This window comes from Podarcis filfolensis, assembly GCF_964270895.1.
Source record: "Podarcis filfolensis genome assembly, chromosome: 1".
Taxonomy (NCBI): Eukaryota; Metazoa; Chordata; class Lepidosauria; order Squamata; family Lacertidae; genus Podarcis; species Podarcis filfolensis.
The window spans coordinates 55,720,445-55,745,078 of NC_139604.1; the positions used below are offsets into that span (position 1 = coordinate 55,720,445).

Sequence of the window (24,634 nt, forward strand, 5' to 3'; positions counted from 1 at the left end):
GGGCTGTGTAGTCTGCGCCATGGAGACTAACTTATATAACTGAAATATACAGTTTTGATATAGAAAAGCTTCTCTAAAAATCAGGTGCTGATGCCTTACAATTTCTCATACTCTTCTTTTTCCTTCCCTACATTTAGCTCAGGGGTGGGGAAGTTTCTGACCTTGTGGGCTAGATCTTTTTCTCTCCCCATTGGTCAACTTTAACAGGTGGGCAGGACCACTCACCTGTCAATCATCTGATGTCCCAATGATGTGAGTTATCCTGTCCACCTGTCAAAGGTGGCCTGCTGGGGTGGCAGGAGTTAGCAACCAAGCAGGTTTGAACTCCTTGTTTCAGCTGATGTTTCTCCTTGTTTCAGCAATCCTACCTGCCCCACACCTGGCACCACTTATGCTGTCAGGCATGGGGCAGGTAGGCATGGTTTGGGGAAAACAGCCTCACAGGCCAGATTTAGCCCACAAGCTGGAGGTTCATCAACTCTGATTTAGATGATGCCAAAGAAGTGAACCCCTATTTTTGCTCCGAAATTAGTTGATGTCTTCATTTGTGCAGTTTCTTTTAGAAAAGTGGTATAAATAAAATAGATATTGCATATTGCAATTGCATGCTTGTCTTCGCAGAATTCTTCTTCTAAGATTGAACTGTCCAAATAATGTGGGGTGGGTATGTGTGTGTGCTGGAACTGTTATGGCTGTTGGGGAGGTTTGAAAGAAAGCAGGTGAAGAATCAGAGATAAGGGATTGGTGAGCTATAAAGATATGGGATAAAAATGAGATGAAATTCATTTTTGTAAATTCTAATAATTTAATAGACTGTCTTGTTTAGGACAACTCATTGTTCTATTTTGCTAATTATCCTGTGGAGTTGTGATACACTTGGGTGTGGTTGCACTTTGTTCTTTTAAGGCTTATTGTCCCCCAAACCATAACATTATTTGATTTGATCAGTTTGATCAAGTGATTGCTGGATATTATAGTTACTGTTGCAGTTTGCTCACTCATTGTGGACCATGGTAGATTATGATCACTGTGTGGAAGCCTGCCCAAAAGTATTCTGGGTTAAAAAAAAATCTTGCCTTGTGCTGTAATAACACTGAATGAACGAGGAAGGTAGCGGATATGTATTGCTAGGTTTGTTCATGCTTTGTGGCCTTAAAGGCACCTGTCCATTCATGATGGTGCTTTTTAGGGCTCCTGAACATGAGAGTATTTAGTAATGCTTTCCCTTCAACCTGCAGATTCAGTACAATAACACTGAAGTATAGTTTAACCTGAATTCAGTATCCACAATAGTTTGCTCTGAGATAGGCCTTCACTGTCTTCCTCTATTAATTTTGTTGTGATCTTACAGACTGCTGCTTTTAGGGAATCATTGATCCTAGCCTGAAGAAGCATATATTTATTCCGAGTGAACTCTGCTGAATTAATTGGCAATTACTTCCTGGAAAGTACCGTATGTTTAAGATCGCAAGTGAAATATCAAAGTAGTATGAAAATGGATAAGTTCTCCTCACCACACAAATTGACAGAGTTAGGTTTGAATAAGGGCACTTAATGTGCTTGTGTTCCCTTCCTTGTTGTTAAGTCTTAACATTGCATAGCACAAGGGTAGCCAACATGGTGGGTGCCCTTGTGGAATACAAAGTCCATCGGCCGCAGCCAGCATGTCTAGTGTCAGAGATGAGAGGAGTTGTAATCCAAACTACCTCTTGAGGGTCACAGGCTCCCCATTTCTGAGATAACCCAGTGTCGTTGTCCCCCTTATGGCTGATGAGGAACTGAGGTTGAGAAAGCATGGCTGCCACGTAGTGGGTCCATGGTAGAGGTAAGATTTGAACCAGGGTCTTCCTTATTCACAGCTCACAGATTAATTCTAACTATGTCTACTCAGAAGTAAATCCTATTTAGTTAAATAGGGCTTACTCTCAGGTTAATGGGGTTGAGATTGCGGACTCAGCCTCTTAGGCACTGTGCTGTATTGGCATTTAGTCATGTTCTTTAATCCCTTGAAATTTTGAAAACCTATATTTTACTCGCTTCATCTCCGCTCTTCAGAATCACTCCATTTGTTCACTGAAAACTGAAAGTCCCCTCCATATGTTTTAAAAGTTTGCCATGACGGAAGGTCATAAAAATGGCACTTCTTTAGAGCTAACCATTAAGGAAGGTGAGGCTGAATCTGTTTTTAGAGTGTGTGCGTTTTTTGTCTAACAGATGACAGTGCTTTATTTTTAAAAAGGGCCTCTTTTTGCAATTAACAGAAGGTGTTTGTTCAGCATGTGGTGTGTCATAAATCAAGTAAGACCTCTGGTCATCAATCACTGTTTTTTATTTATTTAAGGTAATTATATCCTACACTTCATAATATTTACCCCAGGCTGGTTTACAAACACCAGTAGGATTGGCAGCTTATATGATGGAGGGTGCTGAAATTTGTAAATATTTTCCTTCAGTCAGCGCACGTTAATCACTAATGGGCCTTCCTTCTGACTACGTATATCCTTGAACTATATCCATCAAAGGGGAAACTTTGTACCCCTGAGGAAATAAGTAGCTGAATAGTCTTTTGCAGGTTCTCTTAGTGCCCTAACCTTTGTCTCACAAACAAACCTATACATACACACACACACACACACACAGAGAGAGAGAGAGAGAGAGAGAGAGAGAGACTGACTGACTGTATAGGAAGTACCTCCTGATGAACTGTAGCCCAAGTACGGTATCTGTTTGCAGTGCTAGGGCTGAGCCACACTGAGCAACTGCAACCTATCCCTTCCCCAACCTGGTGACCTCCATACGTTTTGGACTACAACTACCTTCAGCCCCAGACAGAACATGCTGGAGCTGATTGTTAGTTGTCATCCATGACTTAGGGAGCAAACCAGGCAGGGCAAGGCTGCCTTAGAGCAAAGGGAACTGGCTGTGATAGCAACACAGCTTATATTTGTGCCCCTGTAATGTTGCTAATTTTTACACCAAACCGTACCTGCTTGCTTTCACCACTTGGAGATGTTTGTTCTTAAAATTAATCCAGGTCAAACAGTCCAAATTCTGCCTGGAATGATGCAGAAATGTAAAAAGCTAAACTTGAAGTATATTTTGAGCTTATGCAGTATAACTAGTCTGAAAAGTTATGTATGCAATGGGTTTTATTTATATGAAGGTGTTGTTGTTTTTTTGGTATTTAAAAAATACTTTATATGACTTGCATACAAGCCAAAAAAAGATCAATTTCTGTTCTAATGCTTATTGCCTATTGAATTTTTATTGTTGTGACCTGCCCTCAGGTCATTTGATGATGAAGGCAGGATTTCAGCAATATAAATAATATTATTTTTTAGAAGACTCATAGTGGAACAAATTCCCTTCGTGATATTCAACTTAGGCCACAAGCTAAACCTACTTACCTGGGAATAAGATCCACTTAATTTAATCAGACTTACTTCTGACTGAATAGACATGGTTAAGATTGTTCTGTAAGTCTTACTTGAGGTAGCCCCACTGAAGTCACTGGATTTCATTTCAGTGAGTCTGCTTTGAGTATGATTAAGCTGGATATCACCCATTTTTTTATTTTTTACAGGGCCCCCCAGTTGCAAAGTGCCTTCCTACCAGCCTTCATTTAGTTACTGCCCCACCCCAAATGTCCCCCCTCTCTGCCATCCACCCGTTCCATGTTTGCTGCTCTGACTGTTCGCTGTCATCCCACACCCCCTCAAGATGCATTGGACTGAAGGACAGAGGGTTTTTGTGGAGCATGCTGTGAGGGTGTAATGCAATTAAACAAGGATGCTAGCCATCTGTCCTGGTTTTCATCAAGCTGAGGAATGAATCATGTGTTCCTGTAGAGGCAGAGTTGGGGCACACACATCTTTGGCCCTCCATGCCTAGGCAAGGAGAAGTGCTGTTGTCTGCATGTGGGATGTTACATGCATGTTACCCTTTAACTTAGAGGGAGGTGAATTGGAAGCAAAAAATGCATGACAAGAAGGTACGACCAGTGCTTTTTTTCTAGTAGGACGCAGGGGTACGCATACCCCTAAACATTTTGTGAATCTAAGTTTGGCCTCATTGAGGGTCAGTATTTCAATATGAGTAGGAAAATGAGAGCACCCCTAAACATTTTTTTTTTGGGGGGGAGCACTGGGTACGACACAGAGACCTTCTGAGTGCACAGTCGAGTAAATTTGCTGCTGAAGAAGGAAAGAGAACGGTGCAAGTATAAGCAATTTCTGATTGCCTGGAAGTGATGGAGTGCATCACAAGGAAGGCTGGAATGTGGGGAATGTCTGCAGGGGGGGGGGGGGACGTGTCTCTGTGCATGCAGATCAGACTGTCTCCGTGTGTGAGAGCAGGACACCCCCGCCCTTCTGCAAGCAGCAATCCGTTAATACCTCTTGCGGTGTGTGTGTTCAGGACCAGATGTGAGATTAGATGCACTCCTTGTGAATGCAGATGGCTCAGTCACCTTTCCACTAACATAACCTCTGACCTCCATTTTGTGAGACTAAAGAGCACTTAACTGTAGTGGCTTTAGTTACTGAGCCAAGTAGCAGCATCTTGGAAGGACTGTCTGTGCTACTTAGAGAACCAAAGTCCGCTTTTTGCTGCCTGAACCACAAGACTTTTCTCTCTGAGGAAGCTGTAGAAAGGAGACGTTGTGCTTGCTTATCCTCTGGTGTGTAACATTTCCTGCTAAACTGCCCATAAATGGTCTTTCGGGGTAATAGTCTCCATTGTAAGGAAGTCTTTTTGCTGTCTCCTATTGTTTCTAAATTATTGTACATTGTGTCTTTAATAGTGTAAGCCATCTCGGAAGTGTTTTTTTTTTTTATTGATGGGCGGAAGCTATATAAATGTAGTCAATAAACAGCAGTGATACTGGCTGTGGGAAGCCGTAAGCTGTGAGAGCATTTCATTTTAATTCTATTTATCTACTTGAAAGCATTTCTAAACTGCTGAATGTTTTAAGATCTCTTCACAAAAATGCCATATAAAAACAGAAATTTGGTAATAACAGGGTCTGGTGAAACCTAGACAAAAATATGTCTTTACAAGACATCTGAAACAACTGATGGATGATGTGTCATGTATGGAAGACGGAAGGACATTCCAGAGGCAATGCTTTGTTTGTTTTTGGTTCACTGCCCTGCAATATTCTGTAGGGTGTGATTCTGTGAGTAAAATTTCCTCAGATGATCTTACAGCACATGATATAGGGGGAAGCAGTCTTTCAAGTAACCTGGTCCTTAAGTCATTCAGGGCTTTGTATCTTAGCAACAAGACCTTGAACATGACCTGATAGCTAATTGACAGCCAATGAAGCTGCCTCAGAACAGGTGTACTATGTGTATCTCCAGGTATCCTACTCAACAGCCTGGGGCAGCATTATGTGGAGGAAGCCCCACATAAAGCATATTACAGTCGAGGAGTTGTGAGGAACTCATGACTCATGGTGGTCACAGGAAATGGCATAGTTGGTGCACCAAAATCAGTTGACAGTAGGTGCTCACTGAAGTTGCTTGGGCCTACAGTGACAAAGGTGGTTCTAGAGTCGCCCCCCCAAAAAAAAAACAACAATAACAGTGTGCCTATTTTGTCAGAGGGAGTGCAACTCTGTCCAGAACTGATAAAACTCCCCAGTCCTGTATCTGGGAACAAATTGTTTCATCTTCCCTCAACATTTCTCATGATGATTTGCCTGAGTCTTTGCCTGAATTTTTCTTTTACTAAGGAAGCGAATTTCGGTGGCAGCTCTCATTTGATTTTTTACTGTTGAATCTTGTTTTAGCAGGTGCAGAGGGTAGCTTGAGGGGGGTGCAAGTGAAAGATGGAAATTGTCTAATTCTAGGTCACTGGCTCCAATCCAGCTTCAGATTCAGAACTGAAATTGCTTGCATCCAATAAATTACAGCTGGGAATTGTTTCCTCCCCTTCTTCACTCGCAGTGTTCTTTTCTGCAGGGCTCGGACCTTCTGTACATTTCTCTGCTCAAGCTGCTTCTCAAACAATGCTTTTTTCTGTTTAGAGTCAAGAAAAAATGTGTACACGATCATATATTAAAAGCCTGTCCCTGGCTGTTTTGTCACAAATACATGCGTTTGGAAGCTATTCTATTAACTTGAAAACAAATTCATGGAGAAAGCTCATCCGCATTCTCTGTCCAGCTCAATCTGACCTGTGGAAGATATAGAAAGGAAAAACTGAGAATGTTGGAAGAAGCATTCTTCTTTTGAATTGATATTTCTCTGACTGCATAGCAGTAGCATATTCCATTGCTCCATACCAGCCTTCCTCAAGCTGTCTTCCTTCCAGATGTTTTGTACTATATCTTCCCCACTGACCATGCTGGGAGCTGTGATCCAAAATATCTGGAGGGACAGAAGGTTGGAGAAGGCTGCTCAGTACCCTTGGACAACTTTTGGGCAAACATAGATTTTTTGCTCGTTTCTGCTTGTTTCTCTATTGCTCCTGTCCAAGTTTGGGTCATACAGAATAGATGTAGATGTTGTTGGGCAGCAAGACAATGTGTTTTATTGATTTCTCCCTGCTCTTCTAACCGCAGATAACTGAAGTGGCTCACAAAGTGTTAAAACAACAGTAAATAAATCTGCAATAAAAGTTTTTGGTTTTGTTTTTATTACGTAGTTTGAGTTCTCATTTTGCATTTTTATGTTGCGAACTGCCCTGTAATCTTCGGGTGAAGGGTGGTAAGCAAATTTAATAAATAGTAATGATAATGACAATCAGCTCAGGCATTCTAGACTTTTACTGAAGGGCAATATGGACATACCTGTAATTCATTCTTGAGTCTTTGCTCCGGCTCGACCTGTCAAACCTATGTTATATGTTATGGCTTGTTGTGGCTGGATCCCATGCTACTCCAGAATGCTTGAATAGCAGGGAGGGTGGGAGGTGTGTGGCTCACATGGGAAGCTCCCATATTAGCTAGCCGCAAAGGCACCTGTAGAGGTATGGAGTCCAGGCAACCAACCATTTTGCATCAGTAACAATAAGAATTTGCTCATTGCTAGAGTAGATGTATGGTAGGTAAAGGGACCCCTGACTGTTAGGTCCAATCGCAGACGACTCTGGGGTTGCGGTGCTCATCTTGCTTTACTGGCCGAGGGAGCTGGTGTACGGCTTCTGGGTCATGTGGCCAGCATGACTAAGCCACTTTCTGGCAAACCAGAGCAGTGCATGGAAACAGTGTTTACCTTCCCACTGGAGTGGTACCTATTTATCTACTTGCACTTTGACGTGCTTTCAAACTGCTAGGTTGGCAGGAGCAGGGACCGAGCAACGGGAGCTCACCCCGTCACAGGGATTCGAACCGCGACCTTCTGATCGGCAAGCCCTAGGCTCTGTGGTTTAACCCACAGCGCGACCCGCGTCCCTCTTAGATGTATGGTATACAGCTTTTTTTAGACAGCAATTTTTATTATATAGTCACAGACCCAATATTTCATTAAGAAGCTGTGTCTGACCTGTACCTTGTATTTTCTTCCAAGTTTTGATCAACTCACGTTCTACAAGAAGCCTATATTTCCTTTTCATGGCTCACATGGTCTATGGCAACAGTCCTCGCAGCCATCCAAGTCAACCATCTGTAATAATTTATTAGAATATTAAAAACCATTGTGCGCTTCACAACTGACAGCCTCTAAGGTTACTGAATCTGTCACTCGACCTTCCAGTCTTTTTAAGGATTTTTGTTTTCATTTTCTCCTCATGATCTTGGGAGTAGCTGGAACATTGAGATAAGATGACTGCTCTTCCTCAGTTTTGTAAATACAGTAAGCCCACTATTTAAGTAAATTAACTTGTGCACATTCAGCTTTACGGGCTTGGCAATTTTTTTAAAAAATAAAAGGGGGTGGGCATCCAGGAAAGAAGACTGGCAATCCCACCCACCATTGAACCCAATGTGTTTTGACTATACACAATTTTGGCTTTAGGTGCTATCCCCAGAACCTAACTCCCATGTAAGTTGCAGGTTTAGTGTACTGTATATATTCACCTCAAAAACAAAGCATGTAAATCTCTCTCCCACACCTGAAACAAAGAATGCAATACCATAATCAAAGAAACTTATATTTTGGGTATCTCTGAAAGCCAGATTCTGGAAACTCTGTGATAACTTTGTGCTTGCCACCCAAATCAATGGTACCCAATCTTTTCTCCCCCCTTTAGCTTTTATTCTCTGCACTCTGTTCTCTTGCCTCTCCATCTGAGACCTGTGATGCACAACCAACATCAGTGCTATGTCCTGCCCTTGAAAGGCCTTGGCCTTGACTGTGCAGCATGACTTCTAGTCAGTCAGCTTTACTGTATGCAGTTTGTTGACCTTAGGGCCTGGTTATCCTTTTGTCACCTTTCCACCCAAGGCAGAACAAGTCCCTAAGAGGGTGTAGTTTGTAGAGGGTGTAGTTTGTTTGGTTTTTGTTGCTCAGCAAGTGATGACGAATGATGTGCTATTTTTAAGAGCAGGCGTTGGAAGCCTGGAGTCAATATTGTAGAGGTGCATAGTTAAATAAAGACAGACATTTCATTTCAGGAAGAGCAAAGCAGACTAAGGAGCAGAGGGAGGGGGACCCAGCTCTGGGGGAGAGGCTAAAGACCCTTAGTTCCCTTTCTACTTAATCTGCATAAAGGAAAAGTATCTCCAACTCTTCACTAGTTTGGAGAAGGCTATCAGCATTAGGTGTAGTCTGCCTCCATACCTTTTCTTGGGCCCTTTCTTGTAATGGAATAGAACCATCCTCTTCTTCCACATCCTGGTATTTCCCTTGCTGCTGCAGTTTCTGTGGGTAGGAAAAATGGACACAAACCACAGAACATACAGTGGAAGCAGCCGTCTGTAGCCTTTGACCAGGTGGAGATCCTGCTCTTGCTATTACTGTAGATCTACCTTTCCTAGATTTCTGACAGTTGGTGATGGTGGTGGCAAGGCTGGACTTCATGAGCTTAGGATACAGGAGGCAAATCCTTCTGCATTTGCACCAAAGTGATCAAGTGGTTTGTGGTGGTTGGTTTCCATCCCAAGTTTTGACGTGGACTCACTTTTCATGTGTTTAATGTGTTTCAGTGGCTTACAGGGTTTTATACAGTCGTACCTTGGCTCCCGGACACCTTGGGTGTTCAACATTCCGGCTCCTGAATGATCGAAAACCGGAAGTGAGTGTTCCGGTTTTCGAACGTTCTTTTGGAAGCCAAACGTCTGTGGCTTCCGATTGGCTGCAGGAAGCTCCTGCAGCCAATCAGAAGCTGTGCCTTGGAAGTCGAATGTTTTGGAAGCCGAACAAACTTCTGGAATGGATTCCGTTTGGCTTCCAAGGTATGTGTATTAGGGTTGCCGTATTTCAAAAGGATTTTACCCAAAGTTGTTGAGCTTTTTTGAAAAACAAAAAAGAAGGAGGATTTTATGATCTATTTTAAGGGAACAACACTACCAACATGAGTTGCCATACATGCAGATTTCCCTGGACATTTAAGCAATTTTCGCAAAGACACAATTTCCGATGGCCGAATCCCAGCTATGTCCCGTATAGCAACCCTAATTTATATTATTGATAGCGTGTGAGGATTTTTTCTTCTTAATGTTCTATTTATTATTCTGAGATGTTGTTTACATAATGGTATCTGGAGTAATCTTTGTAACTTAAAGACAATTCAGAATGAATTTTGCCAATTGAAAAGAGAAAAGATGCAACTCCAGCCTATAATATTAAGATGTTTCCTTTACCACCAAGCTAGACTAAGGAGGTTGGACTTGGTGTAAAATATGGTTGTGTGGTTCTTCTCCTTTAATTCTTGCCATCTTGTCCCTTTACAGAAACAGGACCAGGATGATGCCGATGATGACCTGGAAATCGCTATTGACAACACAGCTTTCATGGATGAATTCTTTGCAGAGGTAAGGAGAGTCCGGGAGAGAGAAAATGTATACCTGAAATTAAAACTAAGTCCAAGAATCAGGGCACATGGATAGGCTGGGTTATCACGAGGTTTGGTTTATTTGTTTCCCTTGTGACAAGTACTCACTTTCTCAGGAAGTGGGTACAGGCAGAAGCTAGAACATACTTTGCGTGCATAATGGTGTTCTGAAAGTGCCAAGTGAAGTTTTCTCCTCATCATTATTTGACTTTCCTGTCTCATATTCAACAGTGCTTAGCCGTGCTGTCTCCTCTGGAGCCTTAACAGTTTGCATTTCCTCCATGTGGAGTAGTAGTCAAATGACATACAATTACATAGATAGGAAAGTACCATACATTGACAGCATCCAAAGCTGTGATGGCTGCATCTGTTCCTAAATATGATTGTATGACCTGGAGAGGGGAACAGTTAAAGTGAGGTATGTGTAAATGAGCTTGGTGTTGACTCTGTGGGGATTAGGCTCTTGATTTCCCCACACCTACCCTCCCAGCGGTGTCAGTGTAGTGGTAAGATTCCTCTTCATTTTGTTTCCGTAACTTTGCAGATTGAAGAAACCCGGCAGAATATTGACAAAATTTCCGAAAATGTAGAAGAGGCAAAAAAGCTGTATAGCATCATCCTGTCAGCCCCAATCCCTGAACCAAGTGAGTAAGACACAAACCCCCTTGAGAGAAATTTTTGGCAATGATTCTTATGGACTTTCCCCTACTCTGAGAACACAGAACCAAACCTGCTAAACCCTTCTTGTCTCCCTGCCTCTTGATAGACTGTGTAAGAGAGTGAGGGGCTAAAACTTGGAAGTAAACAGCCTGAAGAGTCTTCCTCTGCTCTCCTCTCAGGTTTCAGAAGGCTGTGGACAAAGTTCCCTCTTGTGCAGGCCCTCCTCCAGTTTAATTTCCCACAATACCCCAAAGTGATACTATGATAGGGGCATTGTGAGAAATTAAATGGCCACCTCCCATTGATGCCACCAGGTAAATGTTGGGAGCCAAATTGTTGGTGGGCCCTGCGGTCCCAGCAGCTCTCAAGTGCCAACCTTGTCTCTTTCCCCTGCTCTCTCGTGACTTCAAAACTGGATTCTTTCCAAGAGGATGTTTGCTGCTGTTCTCATGCTGCTCAGCGCTGATGTCTATTCTTGTGTTCTGCAGAGACTAAGGACGACCTGGAGCAGCTCACAGCAGATATCAAGAAAATGGCTAACAGTGTCCGAAACAAACTTAAGAGTAAGTGACATGTCCCTCAGGCAGACTGGTCTTGAAAGTTCTGATTTATATTGCTCAGCTCTCATTTAGGGAATGCCTAAAGCAGGGGTGGGCAACCGAATCTGGCTCCCCAGGTCACCTTCTACTCATCAACTGTTCAGTACACAGCAGATGAGAGGAGAAAGGGCTTTGTTGTGCAAGGTGTGCAGTTGCAACTCTGATCTCTGCAAAGAGATCAAGCAGAAGAGAAAATGTCTCAGAAGAGATGTAGGCTTACGTTCCTTGAAAATATGCAAGAAGTCAGTCAAGAATTCTGCAATTGTGTGCATGCAGTTTTTGGAATGCAATTGCCTTTTGAAGTTTGAGGTCTTGAATTGCTGTAAGTTAGGGGCTTCAAACTAGCTGTGTTTTGATGTCATTTGCATTCTTCCGTGGGGATTAATGACTTTTTTGCCTTTTGAAAAGTTAGGACAGAGAAATGTATTGGAGAGGGTTTTAGTTTTTTTATAATCTTTGTTTAAAAATAAAATCATTGGAGAAAATGGAAGTTTAAATAGAATAGGTGTGGGAGCCTGTGTGAGAGAGACATTTTGTGTGGGTCTGGCCTTGCCCACTTTGGAGTTTGCTCCACCCACTACTGGAAAAAGATTCCCACCTAGCATAAAGTGTAAGCAATATTCTAGCGTCTCTCTCTTCTGTAGCTGCAGGCTGAGCACCCTGGCCCAGTCTTCTTGTTGCCACCCTCTCCATGTTCCTCTCTCATCACCAAAGTAATTAAATTATGCAGACTCTTAAGAAAAGGACTTGTTCCTACAAACTATGGCAATATGCTAGTACACACACTAATGTAGAAGGAGGGAGAGAGAATGGTCAGAGGCACCAGCTTCTCCAGAGGACTGCGGGCGGGTGACATGATGCTGTACAACATCCTCTGAAAATGCCTCGGCCCCTAGAAGTTGGCACCTATGAGAGTGGTATAGGCGTTTGCCTAGGTAAAGGGACTAAGGCTTCTTCACTGTGCAGGATAGAACCAGAGCATCTTTCCATCAACTCCTTTCCCTGCATTCACAGGTATGGAGAGGAATATTGAACAGGATGAGGTTCGATCCTCAGCTGACCTGCGGATACGGAAGTCCCAGGTAAGCAGAGCTCTCTGGCAATTCCATACTGTTGGATGCCTTTGCCCGCTGCTAGCCAGTGGTCAGAAAAGAAGGGAGAAAAACTTTTCTGAAAGCAACAAGAGGCTAACTACTGTGGGAGGTGGGGAAAGTGGGGAATAATCGGGAACTCAAATCCTCTTGGGAGCCACATTCTCAGGCCTGCATCTGAATCCCAGTTGTGTGGGAACTAGCTGTAGTTCTTCCCAAGCCCAATTTAAAGTAGTGGTTCTACCCAGTAAAGCCTTACACAACTCAGGGCCCTAATACCTCACACACCGCCTTTTCCCGTGCAAACTTACCTGGACCCTAAGATCAGCATCCGAGGCCCTTCTCTCCATTCCGCCCCCAAGAGACATTTTCATATATTTGGTGCCAGGCCAGGCAATGATGTTTTTATTTTACCAGGCAGCTGGACTCAAATAATATTGTGCTTTGGAGATATTTTGTGAGGCTAATTTTGTATTTCAGGGAGGATTTTTTTTGTTAACATTATTAGCTGTTGTATTGCTTTTAAACGATGTATTTATGAGCCATGAGATATTGTTGTAAGGCATTTCAGCACTGTTTTTGTAATGAAGCAATGACTAAATTAATAATGATGAAAGTTTTTTTCACATGCTCAGAGGGACTGCTTGCTTTTCATGGTGGAACAAAACTGGTTGAACCCTCTAGCTCAAATTAGGCCCTGATAGCTAGCTTTAAAAAAGGAGATAGTGAGAAAGAAGCTGGTGGTTTCTGATCCATAGCTTGGAAGGGTGATTAATGAACTCTGCATCTTTTGCAGTTTGTTTCACACAAGCTGCTTAACTATAATTTTTAAATATTTAAAATGCTTTTGCTTATGCAAATTATTTTCAGTTTCTTAAAGATAACACTTAAACACACACACATTTGAAAGCTTGAGGGTATTAAGTCTCTTTTTAATGCACACTCAAAGACTTACGGGTTTTCCAAAAAAACAAAAATCTTTCAGTTTCCAGCTTCCAAAAAATAATGCCAGTAGATAATTGGCAGATCAGCCAGGGTCCCTTGAGTTATCACTTCTTCCTGTCTCCAGCATTCAGTCCTTTCCCGAAAATTTGTCGATGTGATGACGAAGTACAACGAAGCACAGGTCGACTTCCGGGAACGGAGCAAAGGAAGGATTCAGCGACAGCTTGAGATCAGTATGTATGCTTTATGCCTTGGCCTTTACCTTTGGGTAGAGCATGATCCTGAATGCTAGAGCTGGGTTCTTCTGCCTAGAAGCATTTGCACCCCTTCCTGCCCTGTTAGTATTTGTAGCTCCCAGGGAAGTGTTTGTTCCTGTTGCAGTACCTGAATCTCTTGTTCTCTCCCTGTTTCTTTCCCTGGGATGCAGCCGGGAAGAATACAACAGATGAGGAGCTGGAGGAAATGTTAGAGAGCGGGAATCCATCAATATTCACATCTGGGGTGAGTGTGTTTGAAGGTAGTGTGTGTGAAGGTGACTGCTAGGCTGATTAAGGTTGAGAAGGGAAGAAGAATGCAAAAGAATATCTGTGGATTGTAGGAGACCATGTGTTGTTGGCTGGAGTTGCAAGATAGTGGCTGAGTTTGGGCGTGTTGTGAAATGGAAGAGTATATCCAGTGAGAAGAGCTGGGATAGATTGAAGGGGAGCATATGAAAACCGCAGTGCAGAACTTTTGGAAGCAATGTTCTGCAGAGCATGGTCACTATGGTACATTTGCAAATGACAAATCTTGGACCTTTCCTAGATTATGGATTCCCAGATCTCAAAGCAAGCATTGAGTGAGATTGAGGGACGGCATAAGGACATTTTGCGACTTGAAAGCAGCATCAAGGAGCTACACGACATGTTTGTGGACATTGCCATGCTAGTGGAAAATCAGGTAACTGAGCTATGGGGCAGGGGGTGGAGAGAGAAATGGATCACCAAATGGAGACCTTGATAAAAAGTAAAGGTGGCAATGAAAAGCAGAGCGCCCAGAGCTGGTTATCTGTTTAACCATGGGAAATGAGGTTGACAACCTGTAAAGGCAGCTTCCTGAGGGGCATCAAGTTGCCCAATGAGTAAAAGGAAAATTGGACTAGATGGACCTTTGGTCTGATCCAACAGCATGCTGCTTTTGTCCATATAGTCAGACAGAGTGCAGATGTTTATGGCATGGGAAACAAGAGAAAATGGGGGTTGAGCAGAGAGATGGGGTTGCAGAGGGGATGCTAGAGGGGAGAGAAATAAGTTAACAGGGAGCCTTTGCAAAAATGCTTTCCAACCAGTTAATGTAACAGCACTTCTGAGTTAACAAGCGTGCGCCCCAGCATAATTTGCAGCCCTTGTCTAGGGGCTGACAGAGTAATGTCTGCATGTGGCTGACTGAACTTAAATAATGGTAGGCTAGGGTAGCCTGATGAAGTCCATTATTAAGGTAATTTGGATACTGTACTAGAGTTGAGAGTAACTTCATTTGCTAATAGAGTCCTGTCTGACTAGTCTGGAGCGTGGCTTGCTACCTGTTACATTCCTGGGGATAGAGCCCTGTCTCCTGGACTTAAGAGGCTGTGTCACCATCTTCTCAACTAGTCACTATTCCACTATGCTATCCAAAAACTAAAGAAGGTGTTTTCACAACTGTGCTTATTAACACCTATCAGTTATGAGGCAGAAATAGTCTGCTTAGAGATTAGCATGGAAGCCTGAATACTACTAAGGCCCCATTTCTTGTTTTCTGCTCACAATGCAATGCGGAGGAAATGATGGTCAGGTCAAACTATGGTGAGTGTTTTGTTTTCAGAATTTAAAAAGTGTTTGGGTGGGAGGAGGGAGGGAATATGGGCAAGTAGATGGTCGATGGATACCATATCCCTGGAAGAGTCATTCATTCAGAGGGAGGGTAACAGCTGTGAGGCAAACTCCTGGCTTGCATGAGGAAAGGGCAAGCATTCAAGAGAGGAGAGGAATTACATGGCAGGAAATCCATGTTGGGGAGGGATGATAAGCTGAAACTTGCATAGAATTAGGTGGGGGAAACTGTGGGTATTAGCCATGGCAGTAGGCATTTTGCAGCATGATAACATCATTTCTCTTTGCTTTTCTACCTCCTTCCCTTAAACTTTCCCACAGGGAGAAATTGTAGATAACATAGAACTCAACCTGAGGCACACCTTAGATCACGTAGAGAAAGCTCGCGAGGAGACCAAAAAGGCCCTGAAATATAAGAGTAAGGCACGCAAGGTGAGCCTCTCCCGTGGACTACCAGCTCTGCGCTGCCGGACGCCTTGCTGGCTGACACTTTCTGTTTCTGCCTCTCTGTTTCGCTTTTGGCTTTCCTCTTCCTCTGCAAGGGAGGCATGATTGACCGCATAGAGAACAACATGGACCAATCAGTAGGCTTTGTGGAACGGGCTGTGGCTGACACCAAAAAGGCCGTAAAGTATCAGAGTGAAGCGCGAAGGGTGAGGAAGAAGTGTATGTAGTCCACCCCTCCCTTCCCTCCTCGTAGACCAAGTATGGGGAACCCTTTCCATTCCGGGGGCATGGCACTCATGCAAAAGTCAAAGGTTTCTACACACACACACACACACACCTCTCCATCTCCCACCCAGGCAAGCGAGATGAATTATTGCCGTCTAAGGATTCTTTCCAGCCAGATGACAAAAGCACTCAGAAGGGGCTGGAGGAGAGGGGCGTGGCCTGGGAAGAAAGGGTGTGGCCAGGGAAGGGGCATGACCTGCTGGAGAGAATCCCAAGGGTCACATAGAGAGTCTTTGAGGGGGTCCGAGGTTCCCACCCTTGTTTTTAGATTATTGTCCATATGCCCTTTGAGTTCTACTGCTGAACTCTTATCCTGCAACCAGAGCACCTCTTGCCCTTCTCTTCCTCATCTACCCAAACTCCTGTTCTGTCTTATTAGATGAAGACTCATGTCCCCACCCCCTATCCTGTCTACTTGCAGTTCCTCCACCTTCCCTGCAGCCTGTTCAAAAATTCATCCCTCTATGCAATGAACTATATGATATGAACAGCTAGCAATGCTTTGTTAAGCATTGTTTTGCTCTCCCAGTAGTGCTTAGACTATATCCCCCCTCCAGAATAAGGAAGGTCTCTTCTTTCACAGCTCCTAAACTCTCTCAACAGGGGCTCAAGAACTTGAGGGCTGAACTTTCTTTAGTTTACTTGTCATCAACTCTGCAGTCTTCTGCTTTGGGCTGTCCTTCCATTCTTTTATCACATTTCTGTGCTACATTCTGTGCATGCTTACCTGGAATAAATCCTACATAATTCTTTGGGACTTGACATCTGAATAAATGCATAGAACTGGATTCTTAAGTCTCATTTAAGGGTTTTGTGCCGAACTTTAAAAAAGAACAAGGACCTCTGTCCTTGCTTTACAAAGAGCAGAATTCTTGGATGCTTGATCTTTCTTACTTTATTTTTAATATTTGAGGCAAAATGTAAGCATGACAATCATGGTCAAATTAGACATAATATTTGCCACATGCCTGATATTAGCCCTCACATGCAGGATTTTTTTTTTATTTTTTTTAGGGGGGAGCTGTGTCAAGACCATGGCACAAGTGTGTGTATTTTTAAAGTATTTGCCCCCAATGCAGTTCTGATTGGAATCAGAACAAGGGTCATGCCTCATCTTTGCAATAGGAAAAAAATCCCCCTTGGGGACAATGTGTGCTTTCCATCCATTGTGAATGGGGGTGGTTTCAAATCAGGACTGCATCATAGCAAAGGATTAGAGCCTTCCTCTAGCCATGCCATGGTCCTGGTCCAGCTTAGTCCCCCTGCCCTGCCCCATTATTGCCACAACCCATTTTAAGTCAAAGCCATTGGATGCAAACTTATTTAAACAGTGTACCTAATGGGGTATTCACATATGCACATTCATTGCTCCATAAGGTATTGCTTGATGACTTGAACCTGCATGTGTGAATCACTTCCACTTGAGTACTGTCTGGCAGTACAAATGCTTTGTTGTGTTTTGTGTCTTTGATTGGTTCACACTTACAAGCCATCACTTGCTGTAGCATTCCTTTGAGTGATGACTATGCAAGTGTCCATTTGTCTTAAATGGTATCGATCTAAGTGCTTTAGCTTAACCCGAAGCTTCCTTCTAGGTGTGTGCACAGCATTTCCCCCGTTGTTATTATGTAATTACTTATAATGACTTAATCTACCTTTTCTTTTACCCTTCTAGAAAACAATAATTATCATTGTGATAGTGATTTCCTTGCTGGGAATTTTAGCTCTCATTATTGGACTTTCAGTAGGGCTCAAAACATGAAGGGCTGCTGGCTCTGAACTGTAAGTAGCTTGTGGAAGCAGAAGGATTACTTCAACCTCTCTTGCCATCTCCTCTGCTGCTTGGCTTTCGGATGGGCTTCTGAATCTCTCCTCCTCTCTCTGTGTGAATATTCTTCCTACAATGTGCAGGGTAGGTTAGAGGGCAGCTAGAGCTCTGTATTAAGCCTCTCGACCTTTGTGACCTGGGAGTGCAAGGAGTGATTCTACAGAAATTGGGCTGTACTGCAAAAATCTATTCCATCTTTTTTTGTTGAGCACATAGGGTATAAGGGAAGGACATAGACAAAGTGTCAGGGTATTGGTGATTTGGGGCTTGTGAGAAGAGATAGGATTATATAGAATAACTTGACTTGAACAATAGGGAAGCTTTTGCCAGGCTTAGTTTGATTCCTGTGTTTTCAGTATATAAAGCTGATATAGACAATCAGCAACCACAAGGACTAGCAACCTTATATAATAAACTAGGATTCTAAAGATGTCACCGGATTCTAGAATTTTGAGGCATAATAGTAGTAATAGAGCTTCATGTAGTTCTCTGGTTTCACAGCAGGTATGTTTATTTGGGTCTCTGTTTTCTGTGCTGTAAATTTCACCAGTACATTTGAGCTCATTTCTTGAGTGTGCGGTTCTCACCTCCTAGCGTTTGGGATGTAGTGGGAGTGTCTGATCAGCCTGAGAGAGGCTGAGGTCTGCTAGATGCACAAGGTATGGTTTCTGAAGTTTCTTACCCCTTCAGAGAAGTGACAGCTCTGCGGCTGAAGCAATGATCTTCCCCACCACTGATGGTTTCCATGTTAGCTCTTCTTCCTCAAATGAGCACTTATTTTGTTTCTCAGTGCTTGCGGATCAGTAGGACATGCACCTGCAGTTCTGTGCATATGGTATACAAGCCCATTCTGTGTTGGCCAAGGAGTTGCCTGGTCCTCTTAACATCATTTCTCAGATCTGATGGTGTTTCAAGGCTGTATTGTACAGTTGAGGATGCATAAGTACAACATCTGAGGGTATCCTTAGTTGATCTGTGAGACTTTCCTTTGACCCCAAAGTTCCTAGACAGCAGCTCAAGGACAGCTGTTTCTTCCACAGCCCCCATATGTGTGTGTGTTTTGCTCCTGCTCCCTGCTCTGGTCCTCACTCAGATTGTGAACCTTTGCTGTTCCTCAAACTCCATGGTTTTCTTTCCACCCTCTCAATCTTTTATGTACAGATTATGGCAGCTGAGCTCACAGGCCAGTAGGTAGAGGGTTATTGAGAGAGATGCTTCTATTTCCCCTAAGAACTCTAGAGAGCTGGGGGGGGGGTATATTTATTTCCTTTCCCGATGATTCTGTAGAGGAGAGATGGAGAACCTGTGATCTTCCAAGTGTTGAACTCAGTGCCCATCAGCTCCAGCCTGCAGAGCCACTGGGGATGATGGGAATTATACGACAATTGAAGGGCCACAGGTTCCCCACTCCTGCTATTAGAGGTTTGATGAACCCCTCTGGCGATAGTGAGTTGGTTGTTCATCCCTACATGAGAATAACTTTCCCTCCCGTTTTGTTCCTTTCCTTTCCTCCAGACACTCCCAAGCTCTTCCTGGTTTGATAGCAAGACTCCCCCTCCTGATCCTCACCACCATGATGTGACCTTCCCCTGCCTACCCTCCTGCCTTTGGCCTCTTGGATTTAGTATGAATGGATGAGTTCACTTGCACCAGTGCTTCCTGTGAGAGCTACATTCTGTTCCAGTTCCCTCCTCGGATAAAGCTCTGCAGCCAGAAGAGTCTGATGTACCTTGCTGAATCCAGGATGTACAGCAATCTCACGGCACTCCAGAGAGAACCTCCCAACATATCTACTCCTTACCCTTCCTTCCCTTCCTTCCCACAACACCTGCTGCCTCCAGGTCAAGCATTTCCTATGTTTAATCCCCCATCCTTGAACCTTGAACGGAATTTTGGACACATCTTTGCCTACCTCAGTGCCTTCATTCTTTTCAGCTCTGCCTTTTTCTTTTCTTTTAACAATGGAGATGTCTTTACTAAAGATGTCAGACATTACGTTGCTTCTTCAAAATTGCCCAGGTTAAGGGCCAAGACTTGAACTGGATCTGCTACATAACTGCTGACCACCATCCCATTGTATACTGAGGCTAGCATTCTGCTCTTTTTTTTTTTTAAGTTTAGAGCAGATTTTGCGACTCATAAATATTTTGCAGGACACAAATCTTAGCCTATTGTATGTCACAGTATATCTTGCCCTGCTATCCCCAAAAAGAGCTTGACTTAATAGTGGCACAGTTTGCAGTCAATCAAGGCAATCTTGGAAGAGGGATAGTGGGTTAGGACCACAGGCATAAATGCAGCCATCGAGACATGAAAACAATCAAGCCAGTTTCCCTAAATTAGGCTGTGACAACTGCATGCTACATAGGTGGGATATAGCCGCTAGTACTCAGGCCCTCCAAATCTGAGCTGCTTGTGTACTAATTTTTTGGCTCAAAGCAGCCAGCATTGTAGCAGAGGTGTGATGTTTTGGGTACTTAGAACTGGTCTGTGTTTGAACAGAAAGATGTCCTTAGATGCCTATGGAGGAAAGCACTCCTTGGGAATATGTATGGTCTACAAAATGGGTAGCCAACCTTATTTGTTTGGAATGCATTCAGATTTCTGAAAGGAGTAGAATGCAATTCCTTCCTGCTTTAAAATATTTGTTTTTCTTGGGCGAGTGTGCCTGTGTGCTGAAGGCATGGTTGTGTGTACCCTCTCTCACCCAGTCCTGCGTGTGCATGTTTGTCTGATGACATACTAATTGGGGGAGAATGAAAGACTTGGTTTGCTTGGAAGTGCTTTTCTACTGAGGGTTTCTACCTTGTTTGAATGATCACATTGCCTCCATTAAATTGCTGTTCAACACTCAGCCAGTTTGGTTTGCACAGCCAGGAAAAGCTAGTGTGGAGAAAGGCAGTGAGTTGGTTCATAAGACATACAGATAAGTCATGTGTTTTCATGATACTATAACTACTGCCAGGGAAGACTTTACTTTCCCATTTAAAAGACCTCAAGCTTGTTAAAAGAGTATATTTATGTGTTTTTTTCTCAAGGGTGGTCCTAGCAGTTGTTACGCTTTTGTGGTTTTGTTTAAAGTAAAATCCCCCTCAAGTCTTGCTGCTTCCAAACATGAGTTTTAGGGTTTTTGTCTGAGAAACCCTTTGCTATTATTTTTCCTATTCAAAAGTTATTCAGCTGCCTCACTGCTTCATTTTCAGTCATATCTGTGTCCCCCTCCTGCGGGTGTCACTCGCAGAAGCGAAGGGATGTGACTGTGAATTAGGCACAGAGAAATTAATTTGGCTAGGAAAGCATCGTGATCTAGCTTAGCAAAAATGCACAGAAGGCTGATTCAGGCTAGCCATGGTATGGGATCAAGTCTCAGGCCCTTCTCTGAGAAGCATGCGCCTGTGCTTCAGTTCCTTTCACCTTCAGCACCAATAAGTTCACTGCACGGAAGCCTACCTCACAGACTAAATGAACCACATTCCCTTTTTCAAAGGTGGGGAATCGTCCTGGAACTAAGGGTTGGTAGAGAGACATTAATACAGCAAGAAAGCTTTAGGTCCTGGCAGTTATGTTTCTGTTGAAATTTAAGGGGCAGATGCACAGAAAAGTGTTCTATATTTATACAAATTCTTCACTGGAAAGCCTGCTGTAGCTGTTATCTCCCATGGGAGAGAAAGCCCCTTTGACTGGAATTGAGGATTTGCTTCCTGGGGGAGATGACCATCTCCTGGACACTAGGAAAATCTGGCCGGTTACCCGTTGTTCCACCATTCAATTCCACCCAGTATCTAGCCTGTCTAGTGTTGATGTTGCAGTAACCATACAAACACTTGCCTGCCAACTGGCAGTGACCTCTTTGAGTGCACAGATGGAGCGAAGAGGAAAGTCTTTCTAGAGATGTCCTTTCCTTTAGGCCTTGATGTCTGTACATTGTTAAGTGGTGCTTAAAAAGTTGGTGGACTGATCACCCGTGAGAGCCATCTGCAAAGCGGGGAAGACTGAATTTCAAAATACTGTGCTGCCTATGGACAGCAGAGATGATAGGAATTTGGTTTTGTCAATGCTTTTTTTAATGAGCATTTTTTGTTTTTAATAAATGAGTTTGATGTTCAAATAATCTGTAAACTCCGTGCTTGTGTACTGAACTTCTGGACAGGGTATAGCCATACAAGCCATTATTATTGTTTTGAGGTGTGTACTTTCTTGGTCTTGTATGGCTTTTGCCCATATCCAAATATGCTTCAGCAACACACCTTGCAGTGTGTGGGTCTCGGGGAAGAAGGTTTGCTATTCTTAACACAGAAGAGGAACTGCCTCTTAAATACACCTGGAACATAAAGTGGCTGGATTCCACCACCGCTCCCCATTGTCATTATGCCAAATCTTTCAGGTAAGATGATTCTGTCCTGTCAACCTTCCCCAATCTTTGGTCCCCAAATGTTGTGGTCTATGACTCCCATTATCTCTGACCAATTGGCCATATTGGCTAGGGATGATGGGGGCTATAGTCCAATGACATCTAGGAACCTAAGGATGAGGGAGGCTGCCGTTAAGAGTGTCAGTACCCATATGCTTTCCATCTAAAATACTTAAGGGTTGTACAGGACCCCAAAATGGAATGGAGTGCTTCTATATTATGTAAAAATACGGTTGGTATATAAAAAGAGAACAGTCTCAGTGCTATCTGCATCTGTGAAAGAACAGCCCTGTCCATAAAACCCTCCTTAACTCTGGTGTGTTTATGTCCCTAGTTTCCCGTCTTCCTTAATTCTATCCTCCACTTGTTACCCACAAAACACAAGCCCTCTCCTCTGTCCCCTTGTTCCTGCTACCATCCCCCTACCAGTGAGATGTCTGGGTATATTGCTATTCATGTTTCCTCTTGCTGAGCAGAAGAAGATCATGATCATGATATGCTGCATCATTCTTGCCATCATCCTGGCCTCTACTGTCGGCAGCTTCTTTACCTGAGCGCCCCTATCCTGTCCCTCACCACTTGTCTAAGGTGAGTTGCATGCAGAAGCTTGATCCAGAGGTTTGTTTAATCAAGGTAATGCTCATTTTTATGGACATTGCAGTCTACTCTTATTTCCCAAACTGCCTTATAGTTCTACCCATTGCTATGGTGCAGAATACCTTAGCAGAAAATACCCCCCTCCCCCCCCCAAAAAAAAACAACTTGAGCCATCAACCTGGAGATAAGTCTGTGCAGTCCAGCTGGGTGAGTAGAGTAGAATATCAGAATTCACAAATGCATATGTACTGAAAGGCTCTAAATCGGAGCGTTAGGAGCATCCTGCTTAGAAAAGGAGGGCGATAACTTCCTGTGCATTTCCAGGGTAGTATGATCTCGTAATTTTTGCTGCTTGTTACGCTACAATACTACTTGTCATCTGTTTCCTTTTACCTTCAACCATCTCAGCTCCTTCCTGTTTCCTTTCTTCCAGGATGGATTTGCAAGATGGCTTCCCCACTCCACACACGCTTCCCCGGCCCTCCAATTTCCAGTGCTTCCTCTCTTTATGGAGACGTCACAGCCAACCACTTACCGTTCAAAATCTTTTGCTGGGCTTCAGGAGATTAAAGAAAGGGCAGGAGGAGCTAGAACAGGACCCAAGCGTTAGTACACCAGCATAAAGCCACGTAAGACAGCGAGGGGGAACAGTAGGAGCACAGGGGCCTTCTGGCTACTACAACCAAGCTTGTTGGTTGCTCTTGATACTTAACCAGCTCTATAATTGGAACTTTACTCCCCCTTATACTTGCTGCTCCTGCCTAGATTTCTCCAGTGAAACCAAGTACTTTTGTTATTTTACTCACGTACGAATCTCCTCTTACATGCATCTCAAGGTGATTTATATACCATTGAAAACATACTAGGGGAAAACCCCTAACGGCTCATGTTATTTATGAAAGAAAATCCAAAGGTTCACCTCCCTTTATGACAATCCACATTAGACAAGCAGGTGCCTGTGGGTTTTCAGACCTGTGATTTTTTTGTTTGTTTGCTTTCTTCTGCTTATGCTTTGTTGAAAGGGATACAACTTCTTACAGTAGCCTCAAAAGGTGTGTGACTGAACATTTGGATGATGGCATGGACTGAGCCAGATTGTTTCCTCGCCTGCTGAATAATGTTGCTTATGCAGACTCCTGCCATCCTTGTGGTCCTAGTCCCAGTCCGTTGATTTTGTTGTATGAAGGGGAATTCTTGAGGCGCAATCTGCAAATGCCCCTAGGGGAGCCACACACCCCTTGTAAATCATTGTGTTCTGTCCGATTTGACACTGGTTGTATTAACATGTATACGTGTATATAGAACTATCCCACAATTTCTCACGTACTTGAAGAAAGGTTGTCATTTATTTAAACAACTTAAGCTGTATTTACTCAACTGTATGTTGTTTCCTCCCTTCCGTCACCTCTCTGGTAGGGGGCATGTAGCTGGAACACACTTAATTCCTTTAATCCTGGCCAACGATGTAGCTCCTTCTCCAGCTGGGGCAACTCCTCAGGTTGTTCCCCCCCCCCCCTTTAAATGATAAACCAGTCACTAGGAAGAAGGGAGATATATGCAACTGCCTGACGATCCATCCTTTGAATTATAAAAATTAGAAGTCCCGTGCACAAGAGGGGCCACTGGATGCTTTGGACTTGGAAGGGGAAATGCTTATTCAGTTTCCCATAACTGTGACTTAATGAAAGCTACTCTCTTACTGTTCAAAAGGCTGTTCAGAAATCCTCTGGAATAAAGAGTTTTGTTTGATCTGCTGTTATGTGTGAAAGACTAAATGAACTAAAACTACAAAACCAACCTATTTTCCTAGTATAGGGAAGGGGACCGGGTGGTTCTGCAGATGCTGCTGGCCTGTAACTCCCATCATCCCTGAGCACTGCCCATGCTGGCTGGGGCTGATGGGAGTTGGTGTCCAAACAATATCCGGAGGGAAGGGGCTCCTCACCCTAATCTACTGCAAGGACTCCCAAGAGTTGACAGCTAAG

General features: G+C 43.5%; 1 protein-coding gene across 6 annotated transcripts in view; it reads left to right on the forward strand.

Annotated features, from left to right (window-relative positions):
- STX3 (syntaxin 3) overlaps window positions 1-24,403 on the forward strand; it is a 40,141-nt gene extending 15,738 nt beyond the window's left edge. Inside the window, exons 2-11 of one of the 6 annotated variants that reach the window (XM_083574389.1) lie at window positions 9,836-9,916; window positions 10,481-10,580; window positions 11,085-11,159; window positions 12,210-12,277; window positions 13,356-13,464; window positions 13,659-13,732; window positions 14,036-14,170; window positions 15,403-15,513; window positions 15,624-15,734; window positions 22,529-24,403. In XM_083574389.1, coding sequence (XP_083430515.1) covers window positions 9,836-9,916; window positions 10,481-10,580; window positions 11,085-11,159; window positions 12,210-12,277; window positions 13,356-13,464; window positions 13,659-13,732; window positions 14,036-14,170; window positions 15,403-15,513; window positions 15,624-15,734; window positions 22,529-22,606 — 942 coding nt within the window. In that variant the 3' untranslated portion in view covers window positions 22,607-24,403. Of the gene's footprint in view, window positions 1-5,083; window positions 5,238-9,835; window positions 9,917-10,480; window positions 10,581-11,084; window positions 11,160-12,209; window positions 12,278-13,355; window positions 13,465-13,658; window positions 13,733-14,035; window positions 14,171-15,402; window positions 16,712-17,488; window positions 17,596-19,156 lie in introns of those variants that run through there. The other 5 variants (XM_083574386.1, XM_083574390.1, XM_083574387.1 and 2 more) reach the window with 5 other exon arrangements.
- The last annotated feature ends 231 nt before the right edge of the window (window positions 24,404-24,634 follow it).